We start from the raw sequence: 22,069 nt of genomic DNA, 5'->3' as shown, positions 1-22,069 counted from the left end.
AAATAAAATAATTTCTTAGATATTTTGATGATGTAATCTTTGAAGATTGTATTGAGGCCTCAGCATCCTGTTATTCACAAGGACCTAATCATAACAAAAAGTAATCTTTTATTTTGAGTAGTCGTGGGCCGGGCAGGCAACACTTAGAGGAAAACGCGTTTGCGCAAGTATACAAATAAGTTCGAGAGTATACTTTTGTCAGACCAATATACTGTATTAACAAACACAATATGAAAGAATATTAGACTTAAGTTTCAAGCATGGACACTAAGTTTTGGCATTTTGTGAAGTCCAATTTATCAGGCATGTTTGATAAGTCAAAGTACTTATGTTTTGACTAATTTGCATACGGATTCAGAGCATGCGCAGACGTTTTTTACTCGTGTCGGCCCGGGCTCCCTGTGGTTTCTCCTGTCAACAGTTGTTCGCTGCACATGTCTTTGCTAAACATTTTTGTGATCGGCCTTGTTCTGATGTTATTTTGAATGCTTTGAAACTCAACTACCCATTGCGATGATAGTATTCTTCCAGATTATTTTCTGTGCTTTGAAGGAATTTCTAAACAATGTGTTATTTGAAGACAATAAGGGGAACACTGGAAACAAGAATGAAGATTGCAAAGCGAGCAATGAACATGGTAAGTTTTTAAAAACACATGTAGATGTAATCATTCAAATATTAAACTACTTCTGTTTAAAAATTCTAAATGTATTTGGAAAAGTTAATAAAGAATCAATGCTTAAAAGTTTAGATTGATTTAGATGCTTCGAATTAATGTAAATTAATGTTTCCTGGACTTATGTATACCTATTTGCCTGATTTTGTCTGGACCGAAGAACGCTCTAAGGGCCATGGTAGAGTCGCCATGCACCAAGCAACCATTGAACCATATTGGTGTAGTGATCCAACGATACCTAAGACTTTTCAAGTTTCCAGGTTGTAGGAATAACAGAATAAACTCGTTGCACAAACATGGATACTTATATCCTGGCTTTTGTCTTGGATTTCCACAGACCTTCCTGGAATCAATGGACCTTTCTAAAAATTGTCTTGAACACGAGGCTAAAATGGAAATACTGTACGAAAGAAATGCCACAAATTTCAACAAAAAGAAGGGCGATTTATTTTGTATTTTTATGTCAGTCTCTCATCCAAGATACTTTTTATAAGGCTCCATTAGTTTGACATGACCAACAGATTTCTAGAGACATTTGAATTTACATTTTGAGAGTTTTTTAGCTGGGTCTGTTTATGGGGGGCTGGGAATGGGAGGGGCTTCTGGACAGGGGAAGAGGCATAGGATCAGGATGCGTTTAGTAAGAGGAGGAGGCCTAAAAATATTAATGGCTGCTGGCTGCTCAATACATGTGTCAGACTTGATCTATGGCCACATGGGATGGAGAAGTACCAGGTTTATAAATTTTTGTCTGTTAATTAAGACAAAGATGGTGACTATGAAATCCAGTAAATATTATTATTCACGTATTAATTGTGTTTATAACGTTTGCAGAGAAAACATATCAAGAATCTGTTTACCTGCCAAGCAGCATCAACAGTTGTGTTAATGTTGCAAGTACTGTTGATAACAGTAATTGTGAGGCCATGTACCTTGAAGTATTATCCTCAAAAAATCCATTAGTTCCAAAGGAATTCCTAAAAAGCCTTCAAAAGAAATCCACTCAGTTGACAACTCCTTCTAAAACTGAAAAGTCTGAGTATAAAACTCTCCTAATGCAAGACAAAGACACAAGGATTCAAGATAGTAAGACGACTGTTCAATGTGATGAACCAATATCCTGGAACAAAAGTGACTCTTCATATTCAGATTTTCAAGTCGATGAATCAGATGCACTTTCATCTACTCTGCAGCAAAGATTAGACAATTGTTTATCAGAAAGAGACTGGCTTAATGAATTGCAATACTTATTTACAGCAGACTTAAAAGATGATCTTAGAATAATGTTGAGGAAGTCTTTTAGTGCGAGTAAAGATCCGTTAAATTTTGTTCTCTTCATAATGTCTAATGCTGAACATGATCTCTTTTCTGGCAAGAATTCTTTGACTCACGTCATGTTGGCTGAATTCGAAAGCTGGTTGGAGAGGCAGACTGAAGGAAAGAACCAACTAGAACTTCAAAATTTAGGGCTGATTCCCAGCCAAGAACATCAGGATAATGCTTTGGAAATTATTGTCACCTCCAAGCTGTTATTCTTTGAGCCAATTAAGAGGATCTTTAAACTGGATTGCAGCAATAATGGTTTTCTTGAGAAGCATATTCGATACTTGCTTCACACTGGAAAAAGATATAAAGAGGTAATCATTGAGGGTATTTTACAGTACATGTATGTTAAATGGGCTTCTTAAAACCTATAAGACTAGGGTCCTGAAGGAAATAGGGGGAGTCCCAAAGCCATTTCCACCCTAATTTTAATTATTACAAAATTCTCAGTGTCCATATCCCAAATTTATTCCTTTATAAACATTTACCATTCCCATTTTGTTGTTTTAAATTATAATTTTTTCCCATGGCAAATATGCAAATCTCACTTCCCACTTACCCCTTCAGAACCCTCTAATAATCATCTCACTGTGGATATCAAAGCCTTCAAGTAGATTATAATTTCACTTGAGGTACACAGTATGGCAAGTTTTTACATGATAACCTTTAAGCCTTCAAGTATTATCAACACCCTAAAACAACCTTTAGGCTGATCAAAGGAAAGTGCATGGGAGTCACTCACAGAGCAAATTGGTATTTAGCTAGCTACATATAGGAAAATAACCAAAGAACCATCAGAAAAACCCTTGAATCAAGATAGAAACCTAACAGATCATAATAAAATGTGATGACATTATAAACTACAAAATGGTAGTTGGACTTTTTTGTTGGTATTGGGTTTCCTGTGGTTAGACTGCTTTCCAAAATGGAGCTCATATTCACATGATGTCACAGCGGCCATGTTGGTCTACCAAAACAATACATTTCTATCCCCCGGGAATTGTGCAGGTGAAAGATTCTATTGTTTGGTACACGGATATGGCAGGCCTTGTCTTGGGAATAAAAATGCTCTATAGAGATCCAACCTCTGGTGAATGCCACAGGTAACCCAGTCTCCAAAATAGTTCTACTCTGGATCCCTTGAATAAAGAACTGTGAGTGACACAGTGAGACTATATGTACTAGATTAGACTTTTGAAAATTTAATGTGTTTTGTATTCCAGGCAGCAACTTTTGTTTACAAGTTGAATCTTCAGACCCACTTTGAGCCTACAGAGGTTTGTATCAGTCATCTTGTATGACATACACCCTTCTCATAATGGCTGATGAACACACGGAAATGAGGTCACCCAGTCATCTTGCAAGGTTGAGCCAAGCTGCTCATTCAAAATAAAGGCTGTTAGCGCTAATCCAGATCAAAACAAAGGTCATTTTTTTATACTTTTCTTCTTTAAAGTCATTTCATGTAATTTTATATCTTTTATTGTGAAATAATGACTGGGTGACCTGGTTTTTGTGCACTTGTCAGCCATTATGAGAAGGGTGTATGTCTACTTTGATATCATTAGAACAAATCATGATAAGATTGTTGGGTTACAGGATTATATGTTTGATAGGTGGGTGGTTCAGTTACTAGATCAGTCAGTTCATTGGTTGGTTATTTAATGGTTGTAAGAGTGGTTGAATGAGTGGTTGGTTGATTTACAGCTGATGTGTGAAATTGTTAAAAGCACAGGCTTACCACCCTGAGCATTAGTGGTTTAGAGTTTCTTAGGTTTGGGATCCCTGTGGCACATAATTAAACAGCTTTTAATCGATATAGTTCAAATTTTGATTCTAAAATCTTCCCTTAGTACTCAAAGAAATAAAAATAATATTTGGATGGCATTGTTACAAACTCAATATGATGAGGCAAAATCAACTTCTAGAAAATAGCATTTATCTTTTTCCTGTTTGGGTATTCTGAAAATACACTACTTGGTTAATACAAATTTTCTCTTGTTTTCCTGTTTACTCAGGAAGCAAAAATAAGAAATTTGTTGCATAATATTAAAAATATAGAAAAAAAAATGGATGTGCCAATTTATCCCCGAAATAAACTGGAACAAGAAAAAAATTTGCATTTATTTAGCAAAGCACTGTATAATAGTGTTGTTGGAGCAGGCAGTATTTTCAATCTCTAAGTGAAAGGTCAGGTATCCTGGGATAACAGATGAGAGTCCGTCCAAAAAGGGAAAACTGTGCCTTCAGCCTAATGGCCTCAAACTTTATGTTTAAGACCTTTGTTACCATCTGGACCTATGGGCTGGGCCCAGTTGTACAAAGCTGGTATAGCGCTATTTGATAGATAAATCCTATCCAGTGGATAAATTTATTGAATAACAGCATCGGCTTATCCAATGGATAAGGATTTATCTGCTGGATAACACTATCCTGGCTTTGTACAACTGAGCACTGGTTAATAACCATTATATTTTTGAGGTCACATAGTAAAAATTAGCATTATGATTATTTTGCAATTTTTAGATTTTGCTGCCCCTTTTAATCCTTGATAAGCTTCAACTTGCTGAAAGGTAGGTATACTTTGTATTTTTTCATTTATTCATTCATTATTATTCCATACCTATCCCGTCTTATTCCCTAATTCATTTATTTATCCAATTATCCTTTCATCATCACCTCCATCCATTGATTTATCCATTCATCATTACATCCATCACATCCCATCCAATCCATTCACTCCATCCATTTATTTGTCTATTCATTTATTCATTCATCATTACATCCATCACATCCCATCCACTCCATCCATTCATTATGTCCATTCATTTATCCATTCATCATTACATCCATCACATCCCATCCACTACATTCACTCCATCCATTTATTTGTCCATTCATTTATCCATTCATCATTACATCCATCTCATCCCATCCACTCCATTCTCTCCATCCATTTATTTGTCTATTCATTTATTCCTCCATCATTACATCCATCACATCCCATCTAATCCATTCTCTCCATCCATTTATTTGTCTATTCATTTATTCATTCATCATTACATCCATCACATCCCATCCAATTCATTCACTCCATCCATTTATTTGTCCATTCATTTATTCATTCATCATTACATCCATCCATCCCATCCACTCCATTCACTCCATCCATCTATTTGTCCATTCATTTATTCATTCATCATTACATCCATCACATCCCATCCAATCCATTCTCTCCATTCATTTATTTGTCCATTCATTTCTTCATTTATCATTTCTCCCATCCCATCCCCTTCATCCACCCATTCATATAGTTAATTAATTAGTTCACTTTCTTATGTTGACCACACAGTCTATTTACTTATAGTTATATCATGAGTTGTCCTTGGCAACAAAGAGCATACCTCAGTATGCTGGATAAACTTTGTGGAATGAAAGACGATGAACTTCAGGAAATCGTTGAGTAAGTTTGATTAATAGCATTAAAAGCAATGACTTTTGAAGTCCAAAAGGCTAAGGCTACAGCTTTTTTCGCAATACTTTTAAATTTGTGGTCTCATCACTTCCTGTGTGCTACATAGCTATCATCAATATCATCATCAAATGAATATAAATTATCAACATTATCATTATCATTCTTCCTTTTCCTTTTCTTCTTCTTCTTCTCCTCCTCCTCCTCCTCCTCCTCCTCCTTTTCTTCTTCTCGTTTTCTTCTTCTCGTTTTCTTCTTCTCGTTTTCTTCTTCTCGTTTTCTTCTTCTCGTTTTCTTCTGAATATTTTCTTCTGATTATTTTCTTATTATTAATATTTTCTTTTAAGCTCTGCAAACATTTATCCCAAACCTAAAGAAAACAAACTGAAGAACAAGATCATTGTCAAGATAGCTGAACGACTGGTTAAGAAGTTTCACTTAAATGGAGGTACAGTACACATCAAATAAACATAAGAATTTACTTTAGATTTAATATAGAGGTACACGTCAAATAATCATTCAGAATTTACTTTTCGTGTTTACATTCAGAATTTATTTTAGATTTAGATTTTTAAATCTAAAGTAAATTCTGAATGAATATTTGATGTTTAGATATTTAAATCTAATATAAATTCTGAATGATTATTTGACAGTCTATTTGACGTGTACCTCCATATCAAATCTAAAGTAAAATCTTATGACTGTGCTCTGTCTGAGCTTTTTCATAGGGTTTAAGCCACAGCGAGCCCAATTTCATTGAAAGTTTAAAGTGTAAATAAACTTAATAATAAATCGAATTTAATTTGTTCTATTTATTTTTGAGTTCAAAATAATACCCTTGATCCATAACAAAAAAGTAAAAGAAAAAAAAGTCGATCAAACATTCACAACAGCATTGTTTTTTAGCTTCGTTTTTTTGTATATCAAGCGCTTTTTATTTTGTTATTTGTGTCGAAAACAATGGCTATTCTAATTTGTATTTCATAAAAATAATTATAATAATTTTACTGTGCTGTGCATCATGCTTTTTCTATTACCTCTCTTGTGTTCTGCCAGTCATAAGTGCACATAGCACGCACACATTATTTTTCTATTTCTTCATTATATGTAGGGTTGGGGCAGATTGTGTGGTTATTATTCCTCTCTTCTATGTAATGTTTACAACATAAGTCTAAGCAGACAATCTGTCTCGGTATTTAAAAGCCAACTTAGAGAAGATTCTCTGTAAACTTAATTGTTCCATTTTTACTTATACAGTATTTTGATTTTGATTTTTTTTTTTTTTTTTTTTCCTTTACGACATAATAAGAGAGGAGCTTAGATATCGTTAGATTTAATTAATTATAAAGATATTTTTGGATCTTTTTTCTACTCTGTTTCTTGCAGAGGATTTTCCAAATGTGTACAAAGAAAAGAACCTCAATGGATTACGATATTTACTGCATAAGAAATATACAGAGGTAACGACTAAAAAACGCTTACTTATTAATTAGTCAATTATCAATCAAACCAGGGCTCACTCTTTGCCTTTTTGTCCACAAACAAACATTTCAATTTCAATTTCTTAACAAAAAAAATTGGTCAGATCTGTTAAATATTTAATACTTGCAAATCAGTGTTTGCTGGTAGATTTTTTTAAGAATTCCGAATAAGTACAAATACGAACCATTCTCATCTCTCCAATTTCTTTTAAAAATTAACCATGCTTTAATATCAGCTTTTTTTTTCTTCTAGAAAAACAAATCATCGAAGAAGTGGGACAATCTAATCGAGGTAACTGATCCAGTGACTTTTCTTCTTTCTCACCATTTTTTGCGATCGTTTGTGCTTTAGTTGCTTAATATACTTCTCAGGCCGAGCCATACAAGTTTCCCTTACTAGATTATGAGGCGTTTATTCAGAATTGCTCACTGATTGCGGTGGCATAAAGCGTTGCCAAGTAAAAAACGAACCCTAGCCTTTGATCTCTTGACGACAGATGCAGAGTACCATTTTCCCGCCAATACGCACACGTACGCGTTTCATGTTTAGAGTTTCCCGCCATTTCCTCAGGATTTCTTCATGAATTAATGAAATTTCAGTGCTGAATACAACGTGCAAATGAAAACAGTATTTTGTAATTATAAAGTTACTCACGGGTTTGAATCTTACCTCAAGCTCGGATTTTTTTCCTAGAAAAATTAGCTTGATGAAACTTTCAAAAACTTTTTTGAAACATGATTTTAATATCTAATACTTTATCAAGCACAAAAATACCAAATAGAGGTTTTTCGCCATCACGTGCCGGTGCCCATATTACAGCTTGGACTTAGGCTTGGGCTTGTGGTTGGATTTCAGAACAATATAATTACTTTGCTTTCGGGAAATGAATTCTTTCTCACGTAAAACGACTGTATTGTCCCTGCCAAATAACATGGTTGCCGTCACGTGAAGGTGCAAAACCTCTACATTGATTTTTGTATTGCAGTCTGCTATTGGTAATAACTATTGGCTTCAAGAAAGACTCATTGAAGGTCTTGTAGACTATGACGATATTGAAGAGGCTGTTAGATGGACAAACTACTACAAACTCCCTCTGGAAACTGTTCCATTTGTCGTTCAAGAAGCACTAAGAGAATGGTAATTCAATTGTTTGTTTTACGCTTACACTATGATTATAATTATTATTGTAGTTGATACGAGAATTTGATTATCACTCCTGGGTCCGGTTGTACGAAACCTGGATAGCACTATCCGGCGGATAAATCCTTATCCAGTGGATAAGTCGATGCTGTTATCCAATAAATTTATCCACTGGATAAGATTTATCCGTCGGATAGCGCTATCCATGTTTCGTACAACCGGGCCCTGATTAATAGATGTATCCAGCTTTGCTTTTGAGGAGACCATTGTCCCCTTTTTCACATTGTTTAACTTCACCATTTAGCATCAACTGATTTTAAAATGTTTTTTTTTCCTAGCACAAACTATTAGGTACTGAAAAGCATATAGAATCTGCAAATCCTCAACAAACAGTGCTTTTCATTTTTTGAAGTAATCAAGTCTATCATCAATTTGTTTAAAGAGTTTTACTTTTGTCTACTGAGTTTAACGTTATTGAATTACATTTTCTTTTCATGATCATATATTTAATAATTATCCACTCAAAAAAAAAAAAAAAAAAAAAAAAAAAATTCGCTACTGTATCTAGGAAAGTTCAGACATAAATTGTTTTATACATCGACTCCGCTCATATTTTTCTTGTAAAAATTCATGCGTTAATTGACCAATCAAAGCTCGTGTTAACATTAATTTACAATAAAATTGTAATGACAGCATTCGTTTTCTCAGGAATGATGTTGAGGTATCTGATGAGGAAGAGAACTGGGAGCTTGCTGATGAAGACAAGTGCCAAGTGGTTACAGATAGGCAGCCTCCTCTAGAGGAATTCCCTCAGAATTCTGTATTGCACCAGTTTCCTCTTCCTTTTGAGAAAATCATTTTTATTGACGATGAATGGGGTTTGACAGAGTGTCTGTCTGTTGTCAGCCAGGTAAGTGATGTCTTCTAGTATAAGCTTGCGGAAATTTAAGACTCGATACTTGGGGGTGAACGTTAGGTCGTTATAGCCGCCATGTTAGTTGGCGACAATAAAGACTGTTATTGGTGGTGACTGACATTTCCATAGCCTGAGCAGAAGTCATTTTCAGAGTCCAGTGAGGAAGCGAGAGACAGTCGATGATATTCGTAATCGTGATCATCATATCATCATCATCTTTATTAAGAGCGACTGTCCAGAAATATCGAGCACTGGGCGGCCACAGTCAAAAAATAAAAGTCCTTCATTTTTGGTCTGTAGACACTATTCGATGAGTTTATGAACGTACTGGGGTCGGTTTTTCGATCTACGTAAAAAATCCGGATTTTTTGAAAAAAACCATTTCACCCCGTGTCGGTCTAAAAATTGCCCAAGAAACGGCTGCGAATCACGCTTTCAAAAACATTCTCGCTCCAAGTGAAAACCCAAGTTACAATCAAATTTGCAACTGAATTCAAGAAAAGGGATGTTGAACAATTGTTCCAGGTGAATTTAGACGTTTTAAACTAAACTTTAGATAGAAAAAATTGCATTCTTCCAGCACAGTAATTCACAGTCTCGTAAAACACTGATTTTACCTCACATTTATAAAAGCGATTTTTTGCATGTGGCCATTCTCCAATTTTTACAAAACTCAAGCTGTACAATGTTCAAATGATAGAATAACACGAACTACAAAAATTAGTTTGGGTTTTTCCACAGGCCTTATGAAAACTTTATGCGAAGTTGGAAAAATCTGCCATGTAAATATGCAAATTAGCAGTTTGTTTACATCTCTACACCACAGATCACGGCCGCGAAAAAAGTCATCTAAAATAGTTTTAACAGCTTATTAATCCACACATTAGCCTATCTAAGGACTATCTAAGCATGATTGGCCTTTGTTATTATTTTAAACGATTATTTTTTGAAGTTAAGCCTACATTTCCGGTGTTGAAGACACTCAGCTTGCTTGCCTCGGTGGCATTCCATCGGTGCGTAATAAACTTAGTAATCATAAATGACTGTTAACATGCTCTATAAACGTTACTATTCCTCACTAGTGGTATCCAGCTTATCACATAGTATTTTCACATACTGAGTATAAGCTTGAAAGTTTGTATTACTTTGTAAATAAGCAGTGATCCAACCTGTCAAAGCGGATTATGTGAGCTGATGGCGTGACAAACAACAGTTTGCGCGGAGCCGGACGTGACGTCGTTTGGTACAGTACCGTTTTTATTGCCTGAACATCTTGTGATTTGGCATAAACTAAAGAGAATCACTTGTTATCAAGATTTGTTTTTTTAAGCTTTCAATGATATTGTTCTTTACGACAAAAAGACCCCGATTTGAATAAGGCTGCATTCATATTGTATGGCAGAAGGGGCGGAGGCAGATGAAATCTTTAAGTGACAAAAAAATTCTTAAGACCACCCAAAAGTCCCCCCCAAAATAATATACCCCCCCCCCCCCTGGCAAACTCTCGTAGCTTGATCTAAAAATTTTGCATCCCCCCCAATTCTCTGAAAAAAGTTTTCAACCCCCCATCCCCCCTCACAACCACTCTCTGCCATACATTATGAACGCATCCTAATGTCTCATGGAATTCAGACATCAAAGAACTAGTTTATATAATAAGTTAACTGGAATCATCAAACCACATCCCACATCGATTTGCAATCAAGTAGCTTGCGTCCCTCGAGTTGTTCGACTTAACAAAGTCAACTCTTCCATTCGTAAGACAACTTCACTCTCTTCGTTGGCCTCCCCAAGACTATTTCTATATGTGTAAGGGACTGGTCATAAAGTATGGGGGGTGGGGGGGGGGTGGGGTTGGGGGCAAAATCAGGGGATGGGTCACATAATTTTGAACTCCTTAAAAGGGGTGGGCTGTTGATAAAATTTGACAACTAAAATGGATGGGCCTGCAATTTTGCTTCTAAGCTGGTTTTGGGTCATCAGGATTTTCAGCATCATTTTATGTGGGCCACGATAAAAAACACTGATTCTATTCTGATTTTGCCCACTCCCCCACCCCCCTTATACTTTATGACCAGTCCCTAATCAATGATGTAGTAGCGTCAAGCTTGCACAGTTTCACGACTGAGCACTGCGCAAGTAGTCATGGCGTCGTATTGACCGTATATATTAGTCAATATAATACTAGCAATCCACCAACCTACCTGAACCAACAGCAAGAAAAACACCAGTCTCTTTTAACACAGTTTTCGATCCCCTTTTGCTCAAACCCCACTCTGCTTTTGGCTTCCTTTTGACATCGGCTTTGTGCTGAGAAAGAGTTACGGGTACAGAACATTTCGCTGATGTCCGTTTACAGCTGACGCCCAAGGACGCACGGTGATGCGGACAGATTGTAAGGCTGTCTATGTTTCTAGGGGGCTCAAAAATACATACTCTTGCGAGAATTAATTCGACCTCGGTTTCAACTTCAACTATACTAAAACATCGTTTGTCCTCGGCGATATCCCGTTTACATCTTGTCATAGGAACGTTATTGACAGATCTACTACTTTCTTTTGGGTCAAACCCATAATGACCACCAATGATGGCTTGAAAAGAACACGATACACGAGTCTCCATAACTGATGCTCACCATAATTAACAAATTCCTATACTGACCATAAACACTTTGTTAAATGCTACTTTTATTTTTGTCTACCTGGTAATGTACAACACATTTTTCTAATTTGATTGAAACTATCAAATTCCTGGACTCTTCGGCCACACACGCGTCATGTTCAGATCACAGTTCTATCAAATCGCACTATCGACATAAAATATTATATATATATTTACTTAAAAGTTTATTTTCTTTTTTCTCTTAGTCTTATTTCAGATTTACGTTTCCACGAAACCAGGCGTGTCTATCATACATTCGATCTATTGTACAGCCATGAAGCTAGTGCTAGTGGGGTATGGGAGGGGGAATTGTATACCCGTCTACAACTGTACTCATACATGTAACCAATTTTAAACATGACTTCGATCAAGCAAGAAAGCATATGACAGCTAAAAAAAACAAATCTTGATAACGAGTGATTCTCTTTAGGTTATGCCAAATCACAAGATGTTCAGGCAATAAAAACGGTACTGTACCAAACGACGTCACGTCCGGCTCCGCGCAAACTGTTGTTTGTCACGCCATCAGCTCACATAATCCGCTTTGACAGGTTGGATCACTGCTTATTTACAAAGTAATACAAACTTTCAAGCTTATACTCAGTATGTGAAAATACTATGTGATAAGCTGGATACCACTAGTGAGGAATAGTAACGTTTATAGAGCATGTTAACAGTCATTTATGATTACTAAGTTTATTACGCACCGATGGAATGCCACCGAGGCAAGCAAGCTGAGTGTCTTCAACACCGGAAATGTAGGCTTAACTTCAAAAAATAATCGTTTAAAATAATAACAAAGGCCAATCATGCTTAGATAGTCCTTAGATAGGCTAATGTGTGGATTAATAAGCTGTTAAAACTATTTTAGATGACTTTTTTCGCGGCCGTGATCTGTGGTGTAGAGATGTAAACAAACTGCTAATTTGCATATTTACATGGCAAATTTTTCCAACTTCGCATAAAGTTTTCATAAGGCCTGTGGAAAAACCCAAACTAATTTTTGTAGTTCGTGTTATTCTATCATTTGAACATTGTACAGCTTGAGTTTTGTAAAAATTGGAGAATGGCCACATGCAAAAAATCGCTTTTATAAATGTGAGGTAAAATCAGTGTTTTACGAGACTGTGAATTACTGTGCTGGAAAAATGCAATTTTTTCTATCTAAAGTTTAGTTTAAAACGTCTAAATTCACCTGGAACAATTGTTCAACATCCCTTTTCTTGAATTCAGTTGCAAATTTGATTGTAACTTGGGTTTTCACTTGGAGCGAGAATGTTTTTGAAAGCGTGATTCGCAGCCGTTTCTTGGGCAATTTTTAGACCGACACGGGGTGAAATGGTTTTTTTCAAAAAATCCGGATTTTTTACGTAGATCGAAAAACCGACCTCAGTACGTTCATAAACTCATCAAATAGTGTCTACAGACCAAAAATGAAGGACTTTTATTTTTTTGATTGTGGCCACAAATTTTCGATTTTGCTCGATATTTCTGGACAGTCGCTCTTAAGTTGGTAAACGCCAATAGCCAGAACATGGTGAATAGTTTTTCATTGATATTAATATGTCAAGGGATTTTTGGTCATGCGGTTGCACCTCAAGAATAGAACTTTTCCAAGATACACATTTATACATTTACAATCCAAAGCCTCGGTTAGATTTTTTAAATTTTCCCCCTAAAGTTGGGTATTATAAATTACTTTTAAAAAACGAAATGAGATAGGGCCCCGACTTTGTTTTTGAGCTATAAGAGATTAAAGCCGTTTTCATGATACTTTGCTTGTCGAAACATTGGAATGAAGTCATCACGATGTGCGCGCGCTCACTAAATTCATGCGTAGAAAGGATGCGCGCGAACAATGCCCGCGTACGTCCTTTACTGAACTAGAACATTAGAAATAAACTATACTGATAGTAGTGATAACTTTATCTATATCACTCGCGTAATCGTACTTTGTCCCCGCTACAAAATAGGGTTTTGGTGGACGTCAATGAAAGTGTTTCCATGACGACGTAATCGGAAAACAAAATTTTCAAGTTCACTGTTTATGGAATGTCATGGAGACGCTTTGATGGATACCACCAAAATCTACTTTCATGTCACGACGAAGATTCCGCGAATATTGCTAAGAACGCACTACAAGAAGACGAAGTGAGACCATATTCTATTTCGTGTTTTGTATCATCACAGAAAGGAGCTGTTATTGGTTTTGATGCAGAGTGGAGACCAACCATGTGTCGGGCAGAGAGTAACGACAAGTAATGACTAATTTGCAGCTAAAAATAGCCACATGTAGCTTGGGTGCAATATCCCATTCGTTTGATAATAAGATTATTCAACAAAGTTTAAAAAAGGTTTCAAAGGTTTCAGTATGAGGCTACGTGCTAAATGCTCAGTCATTCGTGACAGCCGGTAAGAATAAATTGAATTTAGCACGTAGCCTCATACTGAAACCTTTGTGCGTGACAATCGAAGCATATCTCGGAAGTGGGCTATTGCAACGGCTTGCATCCTTTAATGCCTCTCTCTCTCTCTTTCAAGAAAAGCCTAGACGTACGTGAGGCCCAAACTTTGCCGACATTACGCCTCAACTTGCCACACGGAGGCGAGAAAAGTCGGAACAACTTCCAAAATGCAAAACCTTCAACAACCTTTTTTAAATAGCTGTATACCTTTTTCTAACTTGTTTTATTCATTGTTTTAACACGTCAAGGTTAGCCATTATCCAGCTAGCAACTTGGACGCATGTGTTCATACTTGATATCATCGCTTTGATGAAGAATATTAGCTTTAAACAACTTCAGGATTTCGGCCGAAATGTTTTCTCGAACCCAAACGTCCTTAAACTAGGTAAGGTATTTATTTCATTTATTTTCTTTTGATTGCTTCCATTTTTTTTAATTCATAGCAACGTGTGTTCTTACGCTGGGTTTAAAAAGGCTCTCACCAAAGTGTGTGTGAAAGTGTGTGAAAGGCTCTCACAAGAACTGCTGTGTCATAGGCAATAGACATCTCTAGCATGGGCGTCATGTTTCAGACCACGTGCCTTTCTCTTGAGTCTCATTTTGTTGTTGTTTAACAATTGCGTATGAGACGACTCATGAATATGGATACAATTTTTGGGTCTTATTCTCAAGAAAATGACACGTGGTCTGAAATGGCGAAAAAAACACTCCCATGTTAAAGAGGGGTATTAATCATAAATGTTTTTTTAAACAAAAATTATTACATATTTGACATATTCTTTCAGGCTATGGATGTGAATCAGATTTCCAGGTTATGATGACATCATGCCCTCCGTTCAAAGACCCTTTGAGTCAAGTCAAGCGCTTTGTAGACATCTGCCCTCTCAGCAAACAAGTAAGTGATTCAAGGAAGTGATGAGTGCTTATAATGTGAACAGTGTACTACTACCGACAGAGCTCCAAACGTTTCGTTCCTTTTTCATTCGGAGCTTCGTTATCCTCGACCGGCATCATACACATTAAAGGATTGCTTTCGTGCCTGCCTGCCTGGCTTCCTTCCTTCCGTCCTTTTTTCTTCCTTCCTAGGAAGGCAGGAGGCAGATGGAGGGATGGGGGAGGGCGGGCGGTGCGGGGGGAGGGAGGTTAGCTTCGTTCTGTTTGTCCTGGGGCTTCTTTCTTTTTTCGTTCCTGTTCTTAAGGCTGTTCTTTTTCTTTCGGGCTTTCTTCTGTGCATTTTGTTTTTTCATCTAACTCCTTACATACAAGGATCGATATATGAAAGTATGTTAAAAGCGGTTTCGAATAAATAGCTGCTAAGAGGTAGTACACTTAATTGCAGGTGCTAAGCCTTCCTCAAATTAAGAAAAAAATAAACACCATAAGAGAGAGGAAAGATCTAAAAAGATTCGAAATGGAGAGAGGACTAAGTGAACTCGTCATGCTTTGCTTGGGTAAACCGCTGGACAAAACGTACCAAGTGTCAGACTGGGAAGGGAGACCGCTTTTGCCAGAACAGTTGACGTACGCAGGTTAGCTATAATTTTCTCCGTCAACTTTGGTTATATTTTCCTTGTTTGTTTCTTATCGTCATTATGGTAAAGAATTGGGACTTAGAGTCCCGTTCGCATTCTCCGTATTAGGGTAGTTATTCACATTCATTTTTTTCTAATTATCCTACTTATCTTATTTATACATGTGCCATATAGCTATTACCCAATAGAGTTGTAGAGAGAGAGTGTGTTAAGAGAATTAGAGGTCGCTTAGGGTGGGGCAAGTTTGGCGTACCATTTAGCAAAACTTTCACTTACCACATGTGAATAACATTTGTTTGACGTGTTGTTCTTGCCTTTCACACGAGGGTTTTTCTCTGGGTTCTCCCGTTTTTCACCTTTCATAAAAACCACCATATGCAAAGAATAGTTGTACGCATATTAAATTTAGAGATAGCGTGATTGTGTGCGAGTGAAAGTCATTGAAAGTGAAAGAATATTCATATAAATTCTTCACCCCTATAAGAAGATTTATCGCAGTATGAAGTCGCTTGGTAGCAGTCTTACTACAAGACTTACTGGGACCGATTGTACAAATAGTGGATAGCGCTATCCGAAGGATAAATCTTAACCATCGGATAAGGATTTATTTATCGGATAGCGCTATCCACCCTTCGTACAAACGGACCCTAGTCTACATCGGGGTAGTTGTGGAGTCATAAAATTTAATATCCAATTTATTCCAGCCTTGGATGCATACTGTTTGTTAGAAGTCTATTCAGTTCTTCATGACTGGGTGCAAGAGAGCCGGGTGCATGTCAATATGGAACCTGAGCTACACTTATCGTCTCTTGGGTCAGCGGCTGGCAAGAAAAGAGCAAGGTAATTAACTTATGATTTGCAGACTGTCCAAAAACCTGTTCAGTTATCGTATTAAAACCCTTGCAGCACGTCGGAATGTAGCTCAATTTGAAGGTAATAAGCAATAGATTTCCAATTCTTATGAGATTGAAATTCCTTTTTCTTTTTTTTTTTTTTTTTTTTTCTTTTTTTTTTCGTACTCCAAATTGAGCTGCTTTGACATCGCATGCAGGGAGTCTATTGAGTTATGACATATTAGTTTAGTAGAAATTGTTTGAAGATAAATTGCAAATCAGAGTCGTTTATGCAGCACTCAAATTACCTTCAATGCGCGGCTAACTTGGATATACAGAACAAGTGCCACAAATTCCATCAAGATGAAGTCTGAGGTTTTTGTATGTGTTTTCGTGTTAGCCTCACCACATCCATGCTTAAGGATCCATATACCCTTCTTGGGCGCAACGTTTTCTCATTACAAACCACGTGTCTTTCCTTAGAGTGAATATGGAAACAATTCAAACAAAGAATGTGATCTTATTTTAAAAATTGACACGTGATCTCAAATCGGAAAACATTGCAACGATGCTAAAAAGTCCCATAAGAAAAGTGGGTTCGATATTTTTATCTGCGTGCTTGGTATGACAATGCGTGTTAAAAAGCAAAAGATTCCAAGAGTTTAGAAATCAACATTTGGGAAAAAATACCCATGTCAATTTTAATAAAACTTGAAATTACAATTTTAATTTGGAAAAGAGATTGAACGCAACGAGTCCTTGAAAGTTCAATCAAGACGTTTCCATGACATTTCATAAGCACGTGTCCCTGAGAGCTTTGTGTTTCGCAACAATGTCATGGAAACAACTTGATTGACTACCGCTAGCAAAACCTGCAGTTCGTTGCGACGGCAAACCGTACGATTTTGTACGTGTGGTTAGGAAGCACTGTAAACACGTAAGGCCTAAGTATTTTTGTTTTGTTTTGTTTAGAAACTCAGCCCGTCCAAAACATCGCAAACCAGGATCTTTAGGAGAGGTAATAATGCAACATTTGATATTCGCTTCAAAGATACTTATTACAAATAAAAAGTGAAGTGAGGTACTATAATCGAAGCTAAGACCGAAGGGTGTTCTGGGTAACAAGTTTTAAAATAGTGCTAATATTATAGAATGATGTTTACACGCGCAAAAGGTTTTGAAATGGCTAGCGCTAATGGACCTTTATCACGGGTTACCATGTTTATTCTCATGAGGATAAAACCTTTGTTTAACCCGCATAAATTTATTCCCGTGAATGCAAGGCCGCGTGTATTGTATTGTTTAAACCAACATGGCTACTGCATGAAAAAGGCCCATTTCTTTAAGTTGTCATTATATCTTTTCCTTGCAGCCGATGTCTGGCCCAGTACGAGGAGGAGAGCCAATATCAGTACGAAGTCTTTCGGTCGTAGTCGACACTATGCTACAAGGTCTGGGACGACAACTTAGGTGCTGTGGCGTAGATGTTAAGATCCTTAGTACTGGAACAACTCATGATGAGGCTGCTAAGGTGAACACAACTCTTATTTTTGCTTACCTCCATCGAAAAACAAAGGTTTAGAGGTTTAACACAGATCTCACAGCAGAAACGACATATTACACAAAATATTGCACCATGAAGATGGGGAAAACGCTCGCCTGACGTTTCTAAATGGCAACATTTATTTATATATTCATCGTCATTTTTATCATTGAGGAAATGTTCCCTCTATCATAATGTTAAGAACTAAAGTACCTAAAGCCCTTAAGCCTAACCATGGGGCGAATCTTCATTGGTACGAACCTAATGGCTGCTATAAATACATGTTGTTTGTCCACAATGTTGTGCCAATTTTCGCCTGTTTATTAAAGCTTACAATACTATTACACAACTGTTGGTGTGTATGAAAATAAAGTTGATTAATATTGCAATATACACAATTTAAGTTACTTTGCTGTTCTTTCTTTTACTCATCAGATAGCCAGAGATGAAAATAGAATACTGCTCACAAGTGGTACACCTTACTACACTGTAAGTATCCCATTGATTTTGGTTTAAAAGGACTGCAAACTTATCGAATTCTAAAGCCGTGCCCTGATCTAAGTCAGGGCACGGGTAACTCAAAGATTTCATTGGAGAACCTGAAAAAAAATAGAAATGTATGCAGGGTAGTAACACCATTATATTTCACTAATATTCAAATAGTGAGGTAGCTCGAGGTAAATTTTTGGCAATATCGTTAGAGACTGGAAGAAAGCATGAAATTTGAGTCAACTTAAGCCCTGTAGACTATATTTAGAAGGGGTGCTGAACTCGGCTGTCAGGGAGGTATTTCCAGTCGTATTTCTAAATGGTAGTAACAAAGAATTATATGGAAGACATATGTACATATGACCCACCCCTCCCAATCCAAGATAAATTTACCTCCCCCCCCCCCCCCCCTATATGGAAATCACTGACATATTTTCTGAACTTGTTTCAAGTGGTATAAGGGAACTCTGTACCAATTTTGGTGCTTTCTTGCTGATTGTAACGATCTTTGCCGCATTTAGCAACCTCACTAAAAGAAATCAAAATGGTTTTGTGATGTTGTAGATGAGATCTCAAGTTCCTGAAGGGATGTGTATGTGTGTACCTGCCGGAACAGCTAAGGAACAAGTAGCAGAAGTATTACGGTACTACAACGTCAGAGTAACACCTGAAGATATATTTAGCCGCTGTCAGGTGAGTCCAAGTAAAGTTGATTTGGTTTCAGCTCTAATAAATAATAAATAGTAATAATGAACATTTTTAAAGCCCTCTTGCAAATCGGCTATAGGCTTTTTAAAAAACTGTTATGTAAAGAATAAATCAAATATAATATAAATAATATAAAATAGCAAATGGCGGTGATAATTGGATTGAAAACATTGATACCTATATTACCTGGGAATATGTGTGTGTAAGTGATATGGTAGCTATTATAGATATTGTAGATATTAGAGATATTGCAGATATTAGAGATATCGTAGATATTTGAGATATTTGAAATACTAGAGATAGTAGAGATATTGTAGATATTAGAGATATTCTTCTGATACCTACATTACACTAATGGTCTGTTTGTGTTTGTAGATTTGTAACGGCAATCAGTACATCAAAGTTCTACCAGAGCATATAAAAGCTGCTTATTTGATCATGGTCAACGGGAATTACGATGCATTGGAATATTTACACCATTCATTAGACTGTCCAATAGACTTTGAAACTCTCACGCTAAAAGCTTCAGGAATACAGCTTAAGTTGGGTCTTCTTCATGAAGAAATATGGAGCAGAAAAATTGACTTGTTTTACGTCTGTGCCTCTTGTGGGAAAGTCTTCTGGGAAGGGTCACATTTCAAGAATGTTCTGGAGCAGTTTGCTCATGTTTTGGATGAAGGTGACGGACAAAGCCGCGGCAGAACGGTGTACAATTCATAGGTGCGCAAGAATGTTTTTAAAAGCTTTATGTGTATAAGTTGTTGATTAAGACGAGTTAATGTTCAAAAATAGAACCAGTGTGTTTACAGAAGCTGATCTCACACTGGACGTATACACACAGTAGTCTTATCCCACACTAAGATACAATGACGCGGACTACTTTTTCATTATCGTAGTGATCATTGCTGCTCGGGGGAAATGGCTGTTAGCCCCCATGCAAACTAAGTTTCATTTTACGTTATATTCATTCCAAGGCATTTCCGACCTGCAAATGGCAGGAAAACAACTGATAAACCTCTGCTGTGTTATATTTTCGTTATTAACAATAAAAAATACGTCAAGATTTTATTACTTTATTCACAAAAAGTTTTCAATTATTTGTGTATATATGTACCTAACCAAAACATCTAAGAGGAGTACAATTAAATCTCAAGTTGTACTCTGTAAAGTCCCAACTGCCACGAGGCTACGTGCTAAATTAAACAAATCAATATCCATATAGAAAGGGCGCTATATAAATCGGTTTCGCGAAGTTAAATCCGGTTTCGCGAAGCTAATAAATAGGCGACCGCTTCTTGATTGTAAAAAAAAAACGGAAGTAAAATGCAAGACTCACGGGATGTGGGGTTGGAAAGTATGTGGTAACGAACCAAAAACACTTGGAGAGGGAGGGAGAGGACTTGTTTTGGATCCCTTTTCTCGTGTTCAGGCCCGCTCGGATGCAAGCATAACTGACGGCACATAAGTTTTCGCTAAAAAAAGCCCAAAAAAAACCCTCCTTATAGAGAATTTATTATCAAAAATCCTTTAAATTATTGAAGATTAGATGTAAGTACGACGTTCTGTATACTCTTTTTGTTTTCGGAGTCAAACTATCTGGATAAATTCGCGGCTTTCTCTCGTCAAAGTTTGAATTTTCCACAGGAAGCCCGTGAAGTTGCCTACCTTGTTAGTATATTGTATAGTAGAAAAACAAAATTGTTACCAAGGGGGGTAGGGGAGATGACAAAAAAATCGATAGCGCGCGCATAAAAAGACAAGACACCATTTAGTATTTCCTTCATTTATTAGAGTGGTTAGTCTGTGGGTAGATGCTGCTTAAATCCCTGCTCGCTAAAAAAAATGCTACGAGCATTCCTTATAATTTACTATAGAGATAATCAATGAATACCCTAGTAATAATAATACTTATAATAGGTTATAATAATGGTAATATTATTATGTGACAAAACAAGGATAATTGACCAGATAACAAGCAACCAATAATGCCAATTATGCAATGATTACAGAAATGGAAAAAAAGCACGAGTCTCGTGCCGTGCACACTAATTCAAATAAATTTAATAACGCATCTAGCTTTTATCTGTTTCGGTCTGTTTACGTCTACACTAAAACGGCGTTTTCGGACGGTAAGAACAATATGCTAGACAAAAACCAAACTTTTTGGAAACGCAAGGAATCTGCGCATGCCTAACAGTGTAGTTAGCATCTCTTAATGTCTTAACGTGGACGGAAACTTGCTTTTTGGGGGCGAAAAAGGCGTTTTTAAAATTTATCCGGATTAATAGATGTTTCTTCAGTTTTAACATTAGTACAACTATGCAAAGTGTGTATCAATCAGGCAGTCATTTTTTTACATCATATCAGTCATAATTTATGATAACTAGCAATCGGAATCGTTTAAATGAATAAGGAATCGTAAAAATATGGATTGAAGATCATAATACAATTGCCGAAATGAAAATCCTCCGCAAACTCCTTTCATGCCCCTCAACGATCGAAAAATTACTAGCGTATTTTATGAATAATTTCCGCTTGGTTTACCTTTGAGTAGGCTGAGTTCAATAAACAGTGGCTTAAAGTTTTCTAGTTAGTTTTCTACATAGTTAGCATATACATGCGTGTATAACACACCATCATTGTCCCCATCCCAAATATCAAACAAATCTTCAGAATACCACACTCTTAGCTCTTGGCCTGCGACTACGTTTAGTGCCGGAGTAATTTCGGGAAGGATCAATTCCTTACCGTTGTTTGACATGCCTGGAATGGTATAGCATTTCGAAACATGCCCTGAATAATATGATTGCGGAGGGGAAACCACATTGT

The 22,069-nt window shown here is 36.7% G+C and overlaps 1 protein-coding gene across 1 annotated transcript; it reads left to right on the top strand.

Moving 5' to 3' along the window:
- Positions 1 to 419: 419 nt before the first annotated feature.
- LOC116304029 (exonuclease mut-7 homolog) lies at positions 420 to 20,316 on the top strand. Its single transcript, XM_089025201.1, has 20 exons — positions 420 to 637; positions 1,511 to 2,313; positions 3,223 to 3,276; positions 4,526 to 4,572; positions 5,367 to 5,462; positions 5,819 to 5,919; positions 6,858 to 6,931; positions 7,206 to 7,244; positions 7,939 to 8,090; positions 8,802 to 9,003; positions 13,861 to 13,928; positions 14,384 to 14,520; positions 14,921 to 15,030; positions 15,475 to 15,664; positions 16,372 to 16,507; positions 17,473 to 17,518; positions 17,873 to 18,031; positions 18,479 to 18,532; positions 19,097 to 19,225; positions 19,616 to 20,316. Exons 1-20 carry the CDS (start codon positions 514 to 516, stop codon positions 19,958 to 19,960), a joined length of 3,066 nt encoding a protein of 1,021 aa, XP_088881327.1. The 5' UTR covers positions 420 to 513; the 3' UTR covers positions 19,961 to 20,316.
- The last annotated feature ends 1,753 nt before the right edge of the window (positions 20,317 to 22,069 follow it).

The sequence above is a fragment of the Actinia tenebrosa genome, unplaced genomic scaffold (genome assembly GCF_029948245.1).
Source record: "Actinia tenebrosa isolate PJP-AT-01 unplaced genomic scaffold, QUT_ActTen_1.0 PGA_scaffold9__36_contigs__length_13948895, whole genome shotgun sequence".
NCBI classification, from domain to species: domain Eukaryota; kingdom Metazoa; phylum Cnidaria; class Anthozoa; order Actiniaria; family Actiniidae; genus Actinia; species Actinia tenebrosa.
This window is presented reverse-complemented; position numbering and strand designations above follow the sequence as displayed.

What these genes read in the sequence shown, in the direction of transcription:
- LOC116304029 (XM_089025201.1), top strand. Translation starts at nt 514, where the DNA reads ATGATAGTATTCTTCCAGATTATTTTCTGTGCTTTGAAGGAATTTCTA. An exon ending in AAGCTTCAACTTGCTGAAAG is followed by an intron (nt 4,573 to 5,366) that starts GTAGGTATACTT and finishes ATTTACTTATAG; the next exon opens with TTATATCATGAGTTGTCCTT. An exon ending in GTCTGTCTGTTGTCAGCCAG is followed by an intron (nt 9,004 to 13,860) that starts GTAAGTGATGTC and finishes GTATCATCACAG; the next exon opens with AAAGGAGCTGTTATTGGTTT.